The sequence below is a fragment of the Saccostrea echinata genome, unplaced genomic scaffold, assembly GCF_033153115.1.
Source record: "Saccostrea echinata isolate AGI-Se365-2 ecotype Australia unplaced genomic scaffold, CSIRO_AGI_Sech_v1 ptg000012l, whole genome shotgun sequence".
Taxonomy (NCBI): domain Eukaryota; kingdom Metazoa; phylum Mollusca; class Bivalvia; order Ostreida; family Ostreidae; genus Saccostrea; species Saccostrea echinata.
In genome coordinates, this window is record NW_026889761.1 from 13,186,530 (window position 1) to 13,206,271 (window position 19,742).

Below are 19,742 nucleotides of genomic sequence, written 5' to 3' on the forward strand. Positions count from 1 at the left end.
CCAAGGTAAGGTCTAGTCTCGAGGAAAATACCTATGAAATATGAAAGCCCTAGCAACAACCATTGAATAGATATGGAAAAGGTTAAAGTTTTTCAAAAGTAGATCAAACTCAAAGGTCAAGGTCAAATGGTCAAAATTAATGGTGCCCAAGTAAAGGTCTTGTCACAAGAATTATACATGTGAAGTATGAAAGCCCTAGCACCAACCATTCAAAAGTTATGGCCAAGTTAAAGTTTTTCAAAAGTAGGTCAAACTCCAAGGTCTAGGTCAAAAGGTCAAAGTTGTTGGTATCCAAAGAAAGGTCTTGTCACAAGGATTACACCTGAGAAGTATGAAAGCCTTAGCACCAACTGTTCAAAAGTTATGGCCAAGGTTAAAGTTTTTCAAAAGTAGGTCAAACTCCTAGGTCAAGGTCAAAGGGTCAAAGTTGTTGGTATCCAAAGGAAGGTCTTGTCACAAGGATTACACATGTGAAGAAAGAAAGACCTTGCACCAATTGTTTAAAAGTTGTGGCCAATGTTAATTTTTTCAAAAGTAGGTCAAACTCCTAGGTCAAAGGGTCAAAGTTGTTGGTATTCAAAGGAAAGTTTTGTCACAAGAAATACACATATGAAATATGAAAGCCTTACATATTGTAGCTCCAACCATTCAAAAGTTATGGCCCAAGTTAAAGTTTTTCAAAAGTAGATCAAACTCCAAGATCAAGGTCAAAAGGTCAAAGTTGTTCATATCCAAAGGAAGGTCTTGTCACAAGGATTACACATGTGAAGCATGAAAGCCCTAGCTCCAACTGTTCAAAAGTTACGGCTAAGGTTAAAGTTGGATTACGTTTTGCAAAACTGGGTCAAATTCCTAGGTCAAGGTCAAAAGGTCAAATATGATGGTACTCAAAGAATGGTCTTGTCACAAGAAATACACAAGTGAAATATGAAAGTCATATCCCCAACCAATCAAAAGTTATGGGCAATGTTAAAGTTTCTGCGGACAAACAGATAAACAGACAGACAGACGGGTGGACAGGGCAAAAACTGTATACCCCCAAATCTTCCATTATGGGGGCATAAAAATCATGATGGAAAGAAAAGTTATATGAGTTTATTACAATGGAATCTTAGAAATCAATGTTAGCCTGGTTTTACTTAACGAGGTTGGATCCTGATATTTAGAGTCTTAAACTTTTTTTGTCAAGTATATTTTTAGTTTCTACACATATAGCTTAATTAAAAATCAGAACAAAAAATGGGCGTCAATATGCTTCTTTTGGCGCTACAGTAAATTTAATATGACCTTTTTGCACTGAAATTTGTGTCTTAATCAAAAATCATATCTTCGACGTTTACCCTCCAATGTTTTTATCCAAATAAATCATGGGACAAAATAAACTATCACACATTAAAATTGTGACTAAGAAAAAGTTTCAAATTGCTTTGCATAATCAATTATTTGACCTTTCTGCACTCACAAAATGTGATTTTTCTAGCATTAAAAATTTAACATGCAAGAAAATTATTTTAAAGTCTTAAACTTTTGCTGAATTTAACCAGATTGATCAACATTATCTAATATATTCAGAAAAGAAAAACAAAAGTGGGGGTCTATGATGTAAATTTTTAGATATTACTAAAAAAGTGTTTAATTTTATGCTAAAATTGGCTCAATTTTTTCCTGGACTTTCAGAATATATTTACTATATTTGTCACAATACAATAAAAAAATTCATAAGAAATAATTTAATAGATATTTCAGAACCAGCATAAAACATTTCACTGCAAAAACAGCTCTGTGTGCAACCAGCATGGAAAAAAAGGAATCTAAACTTAACAGTACTGTATGTATTTCAAAAGGGAAAAACTGATAATTTTCTTCTTAAAAACCTTCCGCCACAAAATATAGTTCCTGGCTTAATCCTATTTGAATGGAATCTAATCACGGTTTTTTCATTGGATATAATTTAATTTGCATTGTAGAATCCAGATTTAATGTTAGAACTTAAAAATGATGCAGACTTTTAGAAATAAAGGTCCAGACCAAAATCTGCCCAAAAGCTCAGGATCGAACCTCCTTAAGAGGATTTGTTAAACATTTAGCAAAGTACAGGTATTTCTAATTTTCAAAAATTTACCAAGTTGAACCTATAATTGAGTTAAATATTCAACAATAATTATGTGTACAGAGAGAGAGAGAGAGAGATACATGTATATACCAGAAATTACTAGTCTTGTATCTTGAACAAATTGGAAAAATTAAGATGTATCTTGATCAAATTGGAAAAATTAAGATGACACATTCTTGCTCTTTTTCGATCTGCTTACTTGAACCACATTTAATTCAGAAATATCATGCAGAGCTCTATAGTAACAAGTGCATGTATCCATACATCTGCATATATATGTATATGCATCGGCTTATAATGAATATTTCTCTGTTCGTCATTTAGCAATACATGTACCATGTGAATGTACAATTTATACTACCATAATTAAGAATCATCATCATTTGTGGAGGACCAATGTTCACTGATTTAGTGGGTCATCCATGATACCCATGAATTTACATCCCCATAAACAATAACTTCATTAACATATCAGATCATTGAATCTTTTGAATATACAGCTAACAATGAACTAAATTCTCCACGGGACAGTCAAATTTTGCTTGCCCACGAACATTGACATGAACTAAAAAGATTCCACTGTATATAACAAAAGTTCTGTCACAAACCTCCATTTGTGCTGGGTAAACCCTGTACATCTCTCTCCGCAGGCCAAACAGGGCTGTCCGTCGTCCACCTCATTTATCACCACGTCCTGTAAAAATCATAGAATTCTGCCAATTCTATCTAGTATTTAACAAGGAATCTTAATAATAAAGTTACCCAAGGCTTCACAATAAATATGCTAATATCATCTTGATTTTTAGACCATGACCTCTGGGTGACCTCGACACTAAAAAGAACAAGGTCAAAATTGCAAGTTTCTCTTTCACCATCTCAACCTTACATATATGATGTATGATCTGCAGTTGTTACAAAATATGCAGAATATTGTGTGTACATAGCAAATGTACAGTATCGATGGACATGTCAACTATCTTGAGCTTTTTGACTTTGACATTCTCATGACAATCTCATGTCTCATAATGTTTGAATTTCTATTCAAACTCTGATATGAAAAATCTTTGATGATACAAATACAGTAATCATACTTATATACAGTCAAACCTCATTATCTCAAACTCGATAGGACCAAGGAAAAACTTTGAGATATCCGATGATTCGAGATACTGAGGGGAAAAAATACTTAAAAAAATAAGCAGTTGGGACTTACAAATCACTTCAACATATCCATGGTATTCGAGATATCAGTGTTCGAGATACCGAAGTTCAAATGTATAGTGAAGTGACAGGGACTAACAATTTTGCTTCATTATAAATGTAATTATATCTGTTATGTTTTAATACCACAAGGAATGAAAATCACTTCACAGTAACTGTAAATTCATTTTAAGCAGGTTTGCTAAAAACATGTTTTACTGTATGTAACAGATTCTGAAGATTAAAAGCAGTGACATATACATGTACAGTATAATGTAATACTGAGGGAGTAGGTCGGACATTTTTCTATCTATTTTGTAACAATAGGGATTGTTTAATGATTAATGCTAGTGGTATACATTATCCACAAAATGAAGTGTTGATCAGTAATTATACAAAGACAAAAGTGAGTCATTTATAATTTATAAGATTTTTAATGTCACCAACACTTAAATAAGAAAATGGCTTCAATTAGCACTAAACGGCAATACTGTATTGCCATTTTATTCACTTTTTATGTACAACACTCGATCAGCTCTTTAATATTGAAAGTCAAATCCTTCATTAACTGAATGGATTATGAAATTAAAAATAATTGGAAAGGGTTATTTAATTTTGGACCTTGCATGATTATAAAAAATATATACATACTTCAGAGTTTGTACCCTCCATTTCCTGAATACAGACTTGATACTATAAAACTAACTGTATGACTCTCCTAAATAAAGAACCGTTGTGTATTGTGGCAATCACGTCTCACCGTCTAATGTGCTAACTGACGTGTAAATATTACCTAATTTTGCATTTATAATCAAAACAGTTTAAAAACACCTGAAGGTTGGTATCCCACCTTCTCTTGGGCTAGATTCTAGCCCTGTTTATTCATACTGCACCCCAGCAATCTTATTTCTTACATAATTCCTCCTGCTTTAATATAATCCCCCATAGGGACACCTTATGATGTAAGGAAGGTTTTGTAGGAAGATGGAAAAGAGGAACCTATGCATAAATTGTGGTAAAACATAATGTAAATCAAATCTTAGGAAGTTCACCTGTTGAAATATGCAATCATTGAAGAGAAATTCATTAGACAGCATAACAAAAAAATACTATAAATGGGATTGTTTAATATACATTTTTTACGAAAATCAAAAATGTATATACGAGAAACCAATCAAGATAAACAAAGGTTAATTCATACATCAAAACTCCCATTTATCACACGTACATTGAATAGAAAAAATATTTAAATTAGTATTATAAAGAAGAAAAAAACATTAAGTTTATCAGTAGCTGAACACGATGGATCATTACTAACAGAGTGAAAAGTTTGTACACTCATTTAAAACCCCTAATCAAAAGCGGCCATAATCTCGGTAAGATGGTGCGTTATGGGTCAGTGGAGAGATTTATCTCAATGTAAAACTCCCCTCAGAGTAAGAGAATACCAGGCTTTTTCACCAGTAAATATTTCTTTCAGAAAATTTAACATTTATTAAACCTTTAAAGCACTGTATTGCTGAGAATGCTATGTTCAAAATAAAACCCCAGTTTATCATAAATAAAGATGCATTAACTGTGAACTCGATCAATGTAAACCTATGTAAAGTGCATGCTTTTCATCTTTTTTATTAATTAAAAGTTTGGAAACACTAAACTTTTTGCAAGAATCCTTTCTAAGATTTTTTTTTTTACACAACTGCAAGTAACACACATATTGCAAAAGAAGATCTATAGAAAAAACTATTGGATACTAAACCCCATCAAGCACTGTTAAATGACTGTACATGTCTAAATGTGAAGTATTAATGTGAGACCTGTCAATGTGTAAAAAAAAACAGCTGAAATCGCAAGGACCAAGCTAGACAAAGACTTATCTCTATCTCTGAATGGATCATTCTAATCCCTATCAATTTCTTGCTAATCCAACTGTACTTAAATACTCTGTAAAATGCACATATGAAGCAGACGTTTTAGAAATAGCTGCCTGCATGGCTCTGAACTCAGAACTCCTCTCCCTCACCAACTGCTCGACCAATTAATTTAACTTCTACTGAACAAAATGGACCCTACCCCCCACCCCTCCCCCATTTCCTTCAAACCTCATAAATGTGTGATCCAAAAAAAAAAAAATAGACAAAATTCAAATAATTAAGTAACCACTATAAAGGATGGTATGTAAATGGTCCAGAAACCAAAATGACTGAGCTTCTTTAAGATTGCCCCCATCCCCCCCCCCCCCCCCCCCCCCCCACCGACTCTGAATTCTTGCACTGAAGACCATGATAGATAACAGTGTGCCACTGCAGATATATAACAATCCAATGATTTAATTGACTCATGGCATTTTTCTGTTCCGTTACAGCATAATTATGATTAAACATGATGTATTCTTTCCTAAAATAACAATGGCTTATATTAAACACCTGAAAAATGCTAAACATCCCCAAACAATTTATCAGCATTTAACTCAAACTTGGCTACACCTCCGTTAGTTTAGGACTGCATGCATAAATTCCACATTCTCTTCAGAGTTTTTAAGAGACCTTGTCTTTTGGTGTTCCAAGATTAAAGTTGTCCTAGCCTTATTTTTAAATAGAACAGCTTAAGGTCATTCTGAAATGAAATTCATTTTGAATTTGTGGCCTAAGATAAGCTAACTGGATCTATAGGTCAAATCTTAATTTTAAATACATCCATCAATACCAACCTGCTCACATGATATTACAATTTTTGGAACATTTCTTCGGTCCATCGTACAAAATTCCAAGAATCAAACATGTCTAAAAAATTTTACTCCTGCAGCCAAAAGTCACACCCTTGAAATTTAACTCCAAAAGGCCACAAAGTTGTATTACAACTCTGTAAATGTTTGAAATTCAACAATGTTCAATATTTGTACACCGTTATCTTATGTTGGTTATAATCAAGGTCTATACACACGCTCAGTCATTACAACACCCGATCTAGGCTACCAATTCATTGTCACTTTCATCGAGGACCTGGTCGTCAATAGGCCAGATAAGATGTCCAACGGGAGTCTTTTCACCAGAAACAGTAGGCAATTATGCTGATTACACACTAATGTCCTAAGTCAACATCACAGATAACTGTACAGGGTCCCCATCAAAAAGCTGAGAGCTCTCCATCCAACTTCAAGCTAATCCCCCTTAAATTCATTCTTATATGTGACAAGACCGGGCTTTCTCTCTCCAAACTGTTAAATGGCTGAGCCCTTTTTGTCACAGCTAGCCAAGTAAGGAAGCAGGGAAATATGGCAAAGTCATCAATAGAAATATGCCATACAATCTCGTATGACAATGTGAAGAGATTCATTGCCAATTTAAAAGATAATACTATTTCCGCTACTCTCTCAGGGACTTCTTCAGCGTTCTTACTTTGAGGATATTAATTGTTCATTATTAGGCACTAATAAGTAAATTTAATAATATCACTCAAACTTTAATTATTAAATTAAGGGTGGAGCCATTTCTTGACTAATGGAAGTTGGGTACAGGAAAGTGAACATTTTGTTCAGTTTAGATAACCAGTGTATGGTCATCATATGAATCAGGCTATTGGACCTGAATCCTTAATTTACCATGCATGAATACTAAATGGGTCATTACTGAAATACATTGACTAAAAACAAACCAACAATATAGTTGAATATACAGACAAGGTATTGGTTTCATTTCAAGTGCAGTAATTAACCAAAACCAGAAAAATAATACTCCTAATTACATGGTGAAGGTCTATTTCATTATCAAATTTATTTTGTACTGCAACAACACATGAGTCTAGAATGAACTAAATACAAAATTTCCATATTATATACTTTCTCCCCAAGTTCATCAGAAGGTAAATTCTCCCAGACTTCTTTATTATTCAAGCGTACCTAATGAATCAGCCACAGGGCAAGTCACAGAACAAAATCTACGACCCACCATATAATGAATAAAACATTGAATCTTACCATATATATAATAATACTTACATTCACTCCTTTAGGCATATCCTTAAGAAGAAATTCACATTCAGTTAAAAAAAAAATTGCAATTAGCCACAGGTTTTTGCTAAACCTGGGACAAAAAATTACAGTTCAGCTATTAACTCAGCAGCTGTTGTATCTGCTTCAGAGTTTGTTTTTTTCATATCTTCTTTATATTTTCTCCCCCTGCTCCCTGGTTATAACTGTTTTAGTCCCACTGCCTCACTTGTTCAATTACCACACATCTATAAAACATTTTACGACGTGCCTCGCACCTCTCTCATTCATATTGCTGTGTAGTGTATTGGGTCTTCATAAGATAAAACATTTGTTTATGTACTGATGTAATACATATTGACAATACTCGGGGATTCAATATTGCCTTATGCTTTATTCATTCCTCAAGAGTTTTAGGACTAGGGTCAAGCAAGGACCGTCTTTTATATGATTAATATATGAGAAGCACCTAGTTCTGGATTAATATTACTGCATCAAAACTACATTAATATTACTGTAATGCATCTGATAATTCTTCCAATGCACTCAATTTCTATCAACCAGAATACTTCTGTATTACCAATGTTTGGGAGGATTTTTTTCTTTTCTTTGTCTGTCAGGGTTAACCATCAGGAAGAACTGTGATGGTTTATATTCTCAGATACAAGAATCAATGGGGGACTTTCTCTAGATTCTCCATCCATGGTCAAGGTCAAAAAGATCAATACTGCATTGTTCCTCAGTAGTTAGTGCTCTCTCTCTCTCTCTCTCTCTCTCTCTCTCTCTCTCCATATTCAAGTACTGAATTCTTCTGGAATCCATTCAAAATATCAATTTATAACAATAAGACTTATGAATTTGGAACGTTTAACTTAGGCCAAATAAAAAAATATGTGTGGTTCCAGTTACCTGACCGTCCCTATTTTATACCCCCGACCCTAAACTTTTTTTTGACAATTTTCAAATTTCCAGAATTTTCCCTGATTTCCCTCATTGGCTCCGGTATTAGTTTTAGTTTCAGCAATGGTGGCCTTCTTTGACAACATCGTTTCAACACGCAGTACAAGTGTTTTGTCCATTACAAATGTCACCACTTGATAGGAAGCAATAGTATTATCTCACCAATATCACCAATAGTTAATTCAAGAACATTCAATGATATTTTTGACTTTTATTATATTAAAAAAAAACAAAAAAAAAAACTACCTACCTACCCTAATTTGTTTGGAGGTGTAACCGGAACCACACATATTTTTTTATTTGGCCTTATTGTCCAGAAAGATGTAAGAGGTTTCATTTACATCTTAAGTTCCATAAATGGCATGATTATTAATCTGCCACACAAAAGTCAATCAGCAAAAAAGGGTTGACAAACAGTTTAGTAGTCAATATATGTAATTCCCATTAGTACACAATAGGACTTGAATGATATAGGACACAATACATATCACAATGTAGTTCTTATAAGTACACAATGTCTGGAATAATATGGGCATTCTGTTCTAACGATACATATCATGCTATAGAATGCTACAGGGGATGCTTACTCCTCTATGACACCTGATCCCACCTCTGATATTTTTAGAGGTCCATCTTTTCTCTGCTCCTGATTTGTATTGTTTCAATGGACTTTTGAGCTTGATTACTACTTGCTATCTTCATATTTCATTCTTATCAGTGCATGATAGGTCTCAGACAGATATCCTGCAATATGATACGTATCATGATGAAGTTCTTATCCGTACATAATAATCTGGAATTATATCCTAGCTGTGATATGATACGTATTATGATGAAGTTCTTATCCATACATAATAATTTGGAATTATATCCTAGCTGCGATATGATACGTATCATGATGAAGTTCTTATCCATACATAATAATCTGGAATTATATCCTAGCTGCGATATGATACGTATCATGATAAAGTTCTTATCCGTACATAATAATCTGGAACTATATCCTAGCTGCGATATGATATGTATCATGATGAAGTTCTTATCAATTCACAACAGTGGTTGCAATACATTTCTATTATAGATATTTATGTTTTAAACTAAAAATTATTTATACGGTTTTCCACTCATTTCAGTATAACAGTAAAAAAAAAAAATTTGATTCCATGGGGTAAGTGTCCCTAAAATTATATATACTAGTTACATTTACATTTCTAAGCATTGAACTTGTACAATCTCATCTCTTTTGATAAATAACATATTTTAATTTGCTTTCAACAATATAATCTTTTAGTAATGCAATTCCTTTGTGATGTGGAATGCTAATTTAAATCTTTGTGTATATTTGTATCCATAATGTAAAAGTTTAAAGACAACTAGATATTATTTGAGTTGACACTGTAATTATAGAAACAAGTTTTTCATGACCAGACATGGTAGTTTTCAATGAGACTAAACAGTGAAATTTCTATTTTGAACCTTGATATAACAGATACCTACAAAATACACTGTCATGTCTAATCCATGGAGAGGTACAAGATTTTTATGAGAGATGGTGAGAGATTGACTATCAATCATTTTGCAAGAAATATTTGTTACTTTTCCCCCCTCAATGGCCATGATCAATTCACATCAGTCTTAGGTCTGGTAGATTTTACATTGCTTTAAATGTTGCGGCTTTTGTTTACCTATAATTCATATAATGAAGTTTCCATTCATTGAGTGATTAAAAAATGTCAGAGCAAGGCAGTGGAAATAATTTTTTTGTTGTTCATTTATATTAAGAACATAAACTTTTTATCAAGAATATTTAAAACCAATTAAAACCAACAAAATCTTGCAGCATTTAATATTATGAACTTTAGCTAAATAGCAGTGTATTAGGGCTGAGGATTTATATATTACAATGTATATATTTTTTTAATACTAAAAATACAAAAGAATGGTAAAATTCCTATCTCTTCAGGGCTGTCAAAATGTTCCTGGAAATGGGAGTGCAGGAGAGGGGGGAGGGGCTTATAAGGGGTTCCATCTCTCATTTTGATGAGTAGTGGTGCATTCTGGATGTCATTTTTTTTTTCCAAAAGTTAAATTAACAAAATCTTGCAAAATTATCTTTTAATCATTTTTTTTTTCAAAAATGATATTTTTTCCAAAGAGGGGTGCCATCACAATCAAAGCACCCCCACTTCCAATGGCCTTTTCTTCTTTTGATCTTAAAAGTCAGTGAAAGGGAGTTAAATCAGACACTGCATTCTCTCACAAATGAAACCCCTCTAACACTTTAAGGTGACCGCATAAACACAACAGTTTTTCCTAATATCTGATCATTCTATTCAGTAACATGTTTTTGTAGCTAAGCTGTTTGACACACCTAGGGGCACTGCGACATACTCTATGTATGTTTCAGTCATTTAAATAAAAGAGAAAAAAAGACAAAATATTTGTGCATTGAATTATCAGTAGAATACTATTTTCTTTACAAGGGATGCATATTATTAAACTAGGTTTAAATTCATGGCTAAGTATTTACTCTAAAACTTTATGATCCTAATTCTTGAGACTTTTTTAAACGTACTTCATGGCAAATGTCAATGCCATTAACACCACATTAACAAGTGTTAAGAATGATTTGGGGAAAGGAATTAAATACATTAAAACTACACATCTCCTTTGATATCTTGTGACTTCACTTAACATTCTTTAAACACAAATGCTTACTGTAACGGTAACCCAAGATTACATTGCTACAAAAACTGTCAAATTTAATAAAGTTCTTAAACTGCACAATTTATCCAAAAAAAAAAAAATTAAAAATGTAAAGATTATTCTAATCATGTTAATCTGTTTTTTTTTCTTCTTTTTTGTATTCAGGGATATCTGGTATGCCTAAATTAATTGTCTTACACTTTAAAATCTTTGTAATCATACACATTCAGATTTTTTTGCTGAATTTTTGTGTGCAGGTTGCGTGCAGCCTAGATAAAATGTGTTATGCCTAGGGTTCATCTGCACCTGTTAATATTATTCAATCAATAAATTTCTCTTACAAAGACCACACGATTTAAATTCATTCAATTTTTGTTTATAATTTTATCAGTTCAGATAATGATTAGAAATGAGGGAGTTTGATATACATATAAATAGATAAAATGTATCACCTTGATCAACAAATAAATGATTTTGCAAATTGTTTCTCGTTATATAATTCTTAAAATTGTCACCTGAAATATTAGAATAAACTCGAATCGTTTTTAAAACACAGTCTCGGCCCTTTTTTTAATTTTTTTACTTCTTAAAAAACAATACAGGTCTAAGGAAATATCGCATGCATTTTCGTCTGGAAAGACATTCCTAGACAGACCTGTAAGTACTGTGAATAATTACAATGAGGTAGGGACATGTACATACTAAAGGAGGCTATCATTTATTCATTATCCATACCTGTAACAGGTGCGATGGACAATACCACTTACCGGCTCCGTGTAATTGAGGAGGGGTGTGTCCCCACTGTCATGATTCCCGGTGAAGATGTTGTCTACAATTTCCGTTGTCCCCTCTGAGATTACTAGTCCTATATCGGTGTCTACTCCCGCCATCGGAATTAAAGTAAAAGTTCGGTAAAGTACGGGGCGCAGTTGTCGTCTGCAATTAAGAAATTACAAATGTTATGTTTAAATTATGTATTGTTGTGGTTTACAATGAAATAGGTGAATATATAACGAACAATGATCGATCTGAAAAAAAGAAAAACTCTATAAATAATACAGAGCTGTGAACAGGGCTTAAAGACATATGCAACATAGTTTGAACTTGATTGTCTTTTTCCCTGGCGTTGAAGAGTTCCAATACTTGAAGGACATTTGTGCTGTACTCTTTTAATGTTTCTGTATGGTGCTTTATACTTCTTCTAAAACAAATTCGGATGAAAAAACATTTAGAATATATGTTTATATAGTAATTTTTGCATATTTTTATTTGAATTATAGAAGAATTTTCATCAGTTGATATCTATTCAAAACCCCTGGTAATGCATGCTGATTTTTTGTCTGTGAACATCTGATGGTACTATAATTTTAAATTAAGAACATCTTGAAAAATTATCATTAGGTAAGGTACGTTGCGTATGCCCTTAAAGCACAGACCCCTGAAAATTTCAGAGCCTGGGAGGAGTAAGCATCTCCTGTCGACAGGTCACATCCACCGTGAGCCCTATGGTTTAAATTGATGGAAGGCGGGTTTAAATAAAATCCGTAGTCAAATTTACTTTGAAAACACATGTCTAATAATTGGTATGAATTATGTCAGTCAAAAAAAAAACTACACAATAAAATTTGTATTTGCCATTATGGTTACGTAGCGACATATAATTTACGAAATGCTGACTTTAAACGAGGTTGTTAAAACTCCTGTAATATCAACTTATTTGTAAATAGTCTACTTCGGTTTAAAAATTGATCGTACTCAGGGTATGCTCTTGAGTATCGAATAAATTGGGAGACATAAACAATATGCGGGTTATAGTGGAATATTACTTCATATATGAGAAAAGCTCACGAGGAAAATCGTTTGTCATGTATACTTTAGTTGTTGGTTAGCCGTTATCGTCTTTAGTCAGTAAAACATCCAAATATGAATCAGGTTTGGCTGAACTTGTGATGTCTTTTATTTCGAGATCACTGAGATATACCGAGACGACATTTGAATGGAAGTTACTATTGTTAGTTACTATTGATTTAATTATACTGATGTCTGCCTTAATGTTGAGTTGAAGGCCACGACACCTGTTTTCTTCTCACGTAAACGTTTTTGAAGAAATTTTGCTTCATATAGGAATATAAAAACAGGTCGGCTATTAAAGGAGCACAACGTAAACTAGAACTTGAATTATGAAAAGAGAACCGTCAACATAGAGGCAAGCGATGACATTTTTGCGCCCGAACATTTTATCACAACCCTTTGATCCATAGTCACAACTGACCTAATAAAAATAAATTTAAACTAAGATGTGTTTGTGAAACACTGATGAACCCGTATGGCAACTTATAGCAAAGGTTAAACTTTCTCCAATGCAAATCAAATATGTTGGTACCAAAAGTAAAGTCTTGTCTCGAGGAATATATACCTGTGAAATATGAAAGCCCTAGCAGCAACTGTTGAATAGATATAGAAAAGGATAAAGTTTTTTCAAAAGTATGTCAAACATCAAGGTCAAGGTAAAGGATCAAGGTAAGAGGTTCAAAGTTGTTGGTATCCAAAGAAAGGTCTTGTCACAAGAATTACATATGTGAAGTATGAAAGCCCTGTCACCAACCGTTCAAAAGTTATGGCCAATGTTAAAGTTTCCCAAAAGTAGGTCAAACTCCAAGGTCAAGGTCAAAGGGTCGAAGTTGTTGTTATCCAAAGGAGGGTCTTGTCACAAGGATGATATATTTGAAGAATGAAACCCCTAGCACCAACCGTTCAATAGTTTTGGTCAAGGTTAAAGTTTTCCAAAAGTAGGTCAAACTCCAAGGTCAGAGGGTCAAAGTTGTTGCTGTTCCAAGGAAGGTCATTTCACAAGGATGACGTATTTGAAGTATAAAAGCCCTAGCACCAACTGTTCAAAAGTTATGGCCAATGTTAAAGTTTTTCAAAAGTAGGTCAAACTCCAAGGTCAAGGTCAAAGGGTCAAAATTGTTGGTATCCAACGGAAGATCTTGTCACGAGGATTACATATGTGAAGTATGAAAGCCTCTAGCACCAACCGTTCAAAAGTTATGGCCAAGGTTAAAGTTAGGTAACATTTTGTAAAACTGGGTCAAACTTCAAGGTCAAACATGATGAAACCCTTAGAAAGGTCTCGTCATAAGGAATACACATGTGAAATATGAAAGCCGTAGCTCCAACCAATCAAAAGTTATGGGCAATTTTAAAGTTTTTGCGGACAAACAGACAGCTAGACAGACAGACGGACGGACAGGGCCCCCATATCTTCCATACGGGGGCATAAAAAAAACGAGTGTTATACAATTATCATTTATTGACATTTTTGCGAGTTTACCTGTATTTGGTTTTGCACGAAAAGAAAACGCCAGTACATGCGTGAGCGTTAAGCGCCAATCCTAAATTATAAATTAATAATGATTTAGAAAATTGTTTTAATGTTATTGTCAAGCACATGTAAAAAACAAATTAAAGAATAACCAGTGTGGGTTCTAGTAAAATACTCCAGTTATTTAACCATCGGACGAGAGTCGGCATCGTCTATCCAAGAGAAGAGAATGTCTTATTAAGGGAACACTAAGGGAAGGAAGTGTGTATCCAAGGGATGGAAATATCTATCCAATGGAAGACCAAGGGAATGGAATGACCATCCATATGGGAATGTTTATTCAAGGGAAAATAGGGCAGGAACTGTCTATCCATGGGAATACATGGGAAGGGAATGTTTATCCAAAGGAATACCAGACCGGGGGATGGAATGTTTATCGGAGCATTGAAATACCAAGGGGGGTAAATGTTCATCAAGAAATACAAAAAATGGAAATGGCTATCTTAATCTAATAGAAGATTGTCTGTGAAATACCGACCCTACCCTAATCCCACAAGTCCCCTACAAAATATACCTACCGCTCCCAAAAACTAATTAGTCCACTGCAATCCGATTTATACAACCCCTGAATTCCCAAAGTTTCTCTAGCTATAATTTATTGCCCATTTTGTCCGAGACCATTGCAAAATCTTTTGTCGGTAAAAATGAACCAATATTCTTTTAGACATATATGCATTTGTTTACTTAAACTTAAAAAATAGAGGACTGCATGCATATATGTTGAAATCTACATTTTTTTTGTTTACTTTTGTGAAAGCAAAGTGCAATAAATTAAAGTACAGACTAATTATATTTCTCAGGTTTACACTGCATACGAAAATAAGAAGATAATAGGAAATCTTTGTAAATGTTTAGAAACCTGAACTTACCCCTATCCAAGAAGTCTGCGAGAGGGATTGGAAAATATAATGGTTATAAGCAAAAAACTAAGTTAATGGTCTTCTATTTTTTCCAGCCTTGTATATAGAGCTACATGTGCATGCTGGAGCAAGTGCGCGTGCGATATTTATCTGGTATACACATTAAGGCATATTTTGTACACAGAGTTGGTAAAACCCTATAGATCTATCAATTGATAGAATTGGCGGAAGCTGGCGTCCAAATTACCACTTTACGATTAATGAATCTTCCCGGAAAGAAATCACACGAAGATATTTTTTCTCCTTCATGCCGCTATAACTACAGGATAAAATTCGGAAAATTTGTCCGGGCACTTCGCATTTTTTTTTTTTACGGATCCAAATGACCTCTCTTCCGAACAATTTCTCCTGGTCTCTGTCTGAAAGTATTTCTTCGTTAAATTTTATGATATTTTATGATGGTCGAGTTAAATTGATCTTGACTGACCGAAATTTTATGTGCGTGTGCTTTGGCGAGCAGTAATCATGGTAATGAGAAAAAACTTGTATAATTTGTAAAATTCTAGATAGAGCTTTATCAGATGCCAATAACGAAAAGTATATATATATATATATATATATATATACACACACACGAGGGTTGATCCAAAAGTAAATGTCACAGTGTCAATATCTTTTATATTTGGCGTCATATTATCAAATACAATACACCAAAATATGCACATATATAAATCTAATTAACATTGAAATTTTGGTTTAGTAATGTTGAATTAAATACATTTTGTAGTTGTTCCAAACATAAGACATTGGGGGTGTCGCCGCGTCATAATTAAACGTCATGTTTTAAAGAGTATTTTTTCTAGGATGAAAATAAAAACACATAAAAAAAAACTTCTAAAAACGCGACTTAAATTAATTTTAAGACAAAATTTACGTCATTTTCTAATGATTAGTTGAAAATTAAATGACGTCATTGCTATTTTTGATAATAAACATTGTGTTTTACTCTGATGCATTGAACAAAGGGACTTGTCAAAATGGGGGGGGGGGTGCCGCAACGAGTCGTAATGCATTTTGCAGTTTTACTTCAAAATGGGGAAATTACCAGTATACAGAGACAGTTACGTTGATGAATCAGACTCATATTGAAAAGAATGTAAATAAGAGTCTTGTTTATTGGTGGCTTCAGCGATTTTGGGGAGGGTGATGGGTCATTGAATGATTAGCAGAGGAGAGGAAGACCGAAAGATGAGAGGTCGGACAGAAACGTTTAACTGGTGTCTGATGTTGTCAAAAGACATGCGTGTATCTGTTATGTAAAGGGATATGAAAACTTTGTCTTGTGTACTGTTCAAAGAATTTTGACAGAGGACTTAATTATGAAAAGAGTTAGTGTACGATGGGTACCAAGAATTCTTAAAGAACAGAAATTTTTGAAAGTGTTCGTGAATCTCAAATATTTTTTATTGGGAAACGTTTGGATGTATGACGGCATGTATCCATTATATGACGTTAATTAGATGCGGCGACAACCAAAATCGCACTTTGTATATAATACGATATTTATAAATGTATAAATCATATTGAATTGAAATTTTCAGGTCTGATTTGAAATAAACATAGCTTCCAACATTTATAATTTTGTTGTTTTACGTCGACTAGTGGAAATTTTATCAAAGTTGTGACATAACTTTTGGATTACCCTCGTGTGTGTGTATATATATATATATATATATATATATATATAATATATATATATATACGAGGGTTGTCCCAAAATTCCGTAAACTGAGTTCATATCTATTGCAGAAATCAAGGTATTTTTATATAATTTTGTGGGTGTATAAAGTGTGTTTTTAGCTGATAAATTACGAAGTTTTAACATCATTACTTGGAAAACGTACGTTTAATTGGCATTTTAATGTTACCGTGTCCTACCACCCGGCGCAATCTTCGACGTCAAAAAATACGTAAACGTCACCGGTACGAATTTTTGGGGAAAATGCATTAATTATCAGAATCACATTTTCTACTTTAACATAAAGATTTGTGAAATGAATATGAAATATTAGAATTGTTATGACGTACTTGCCATTAAAATATACGCCAAAAAAGTTTAAATTGCATGCATCTATTAATAATTCATAAAAATCTCCTTATCTCCGAGGGACTTTTTGTTCATCTTTCCGAATGGAGTTGCACTGTGTAGCTTTGACGACGATTTGTTTGTCATTTTCTTTCGGCTGGTCTCTTTATTTGCTTCGTTTTCCATATATACTTTGAAAAACGTCTTATTTCATTCATATAATACATACTTGAATATATGTATGTGTTCCATATTTAAACATTTGTGTCTTCTAATGCACCTCTAATAAAGTTCCGATCTACATTTTATCATATTCCATTGCGCCGCCTGTGTCAATGCGGCGTCATTTTTTTAAACAGTCAAGCGTCTAACCAGTGCAAATAAACGTTATAACATTCTTATTAATGAAGGCATATGTGTTAAAATTGGAATGAAGATAGTTATTTATGTAATTTGAGAAACTATCATTTTTATCCCACGAAATTCTGACAAGAAATTTATTTTTTGCGAGATTTTACATTTTACATACCGATTTTTAATAGCAAATTTTAAGATTGCGCCGCCTCTTTACATCAGACATTGAATTATTTCATTCAGTTAGGATAAATTTATGTAATTACGCAATGTTTTACACTAATAATATTAGTTGTTAGTAGTTTTAGCTATTTTGAAAGTTTCATTAATTTATGACAGTGGGTTACTACAAAACGACGCTTGTCTACGGAATTTTGGGACAACCCTCGTGTATATATATATATATATATATATATATATATATATATATATATATATATATATATATATATATATATATATATATATATATATATATATATATATATATATATATATATATATATAACTGCAAGTTGCGAAATTCAAATTAGGTGGAAGAGACAAAATTCAAATTAGGTGGAAGAGACAGGGTGGATGGCTGCAAGAGATCTAATATCAAATACAAGACTCAAGAACAAGGAAGTTTTTCCCAAGAAGAAAAGCATTGTAATCTGGACGATCTCTGTAAATGAGAATTTGCCCCATCTCTCTCTCTCTCTCTCTCTCTCTCTCTCTCTCTCTCTCTCGTTTTATATGTCCCCCCCCCACCTTTTCATTTTTTTAATCTCTGAATATATATATAACTGCTAGTTTTAGTTTGAATATTGTTAAAAGAATAATATGCTTTCCTTTAAATATGAACTTTTTTTAAATTGTCCTACTGATCAGAAATGTTGGTGACGGGGGTTTAGGTGGTACGCCCCCCCCCCCCTTAAAAATATTTTCAGAATTTCATATTTACAATGCATATACACGTAGTACATATCCTAGCATTCCTATGAATGAACGTATCTGTAACAAATAGAATTCTGGTGTAAAAGGGGATGAGAGATCCATTTTTCGACTAAATATGAAAAACCTTTCTGATAATGTTCTAGAAGAGAGTAAATATCTAATTTTCGTTGCGTTTAAAGATGAACAAAAATTAATACATTTATCAAGATCTGAATTAAGACACATCTTCTTTAAATGCAACTGGAAAATACGATTTTAACAACAAAGGCAACTAGGCACATTATACTGTGTTTTAAAATGGTGGGGTTTTTTTGTTTTTTTTTTTTAAACTGTATATTCCTCTTCGTCATCAACATTCTTTTTCTTCTTATGTACAGGTCCGTAGCAACGGTTTCAAAAAGTGGGGGGGGGGGGTGCAATTTTTCAAAGAAAAATCTGACAAGCAAAAAAAAAAAAAACAAAACAAAACAAAACAAAAAAACAAAACAAAACAAAACAAAACAAAATTAAAAAAAAAACAAAAAAAAAAAAAAAAACACAACATTTTTCTAGTCACGTTTTGTTAGTTTTCGTTTGCCTGCATATTTATTTTTTCCCCTTTTAAAGGGGGGGGGGCTTGTGGATAAAAAAAAATTGCAGATTAAAAAAATCAAAAAAAAAAATCTTTTTTTTTATACCGTGGATGGATCCTTCCACGGAAAATTCCATGATCCTCCTGGATCACTCGTAAAAATAAAACACCATGATGATTTGTTTTTAATTTAAGAAAATAAGATATATAGAGTTTATCTACCGCAGTTCATTTTCAACCTAGGGCACCTGGCTGCCATAATAATTTTAACTACTGTATTGAAGAGAAATCAATGCCGCATGTTTGCTTAGATTGGGAAAATACATGCATATAATGATTTCTATCATTTTATCTTTCTTTATCTACTATAAAGCAACTAAACTTTTATAAAACTTTATATTTTTATTTACTATGTTATACTGTAATATATTATTTCAAATTGTAGCGGAACGACAACTCTGGATAGTGTAACTTTGAAACGATCAGATAAGTTAGAGTTATCGATCTTAGTGCATGACCTTTACCCTAGAATCGGCTTTCATTTTCAGTTTACAGTTCTGTCGACGGGCTGAAAAAGTACCAG

At 33.1% G+C, this 19,742-nt stretch overlaps 1 protein-coding gene across 5 annotated transcripts in view; it reads right to left on the minus strand.

Moving 5' to 3' along the window:
- Positions 1-11,896, minus strand: part of LOC133185386 (four and a half LIM domains protein 2-like) — a 49,745-nt gene extending 37,849 nt beyond the window's left edge. For 2 of the 5 annotated variants that reach the window (XM_061320551.1, XM_061320550.1), the window contains exons 1-2: positions 11,735-11,896; positions 2,722-2,807 (exon numbers count right to left, since the gene is read on the minus strand). In XM_061320551.1, the coding sequence (XP_061176535.1) occupies positions 2,722-2,807; positions 11,735-11,857 (209 nt within the window). In that variant the 5' untranslated portion in view covers positions 11,858-11,896. Of the gene's footprint in view, positions 1-2,721; positions 2,808-3,964; positions 4,001-6,023; positions 6,084-7,310; positions 7,344-11,734 lie in introns of those variants that run through there. The other 3 variants (XM_061320555.1, XM_061320553.1, XM_061320554.1) reach the window with 3 other exon arrangements.
- Positions 11,897-19,742: the final 7,846 nt, after the last annotated feature.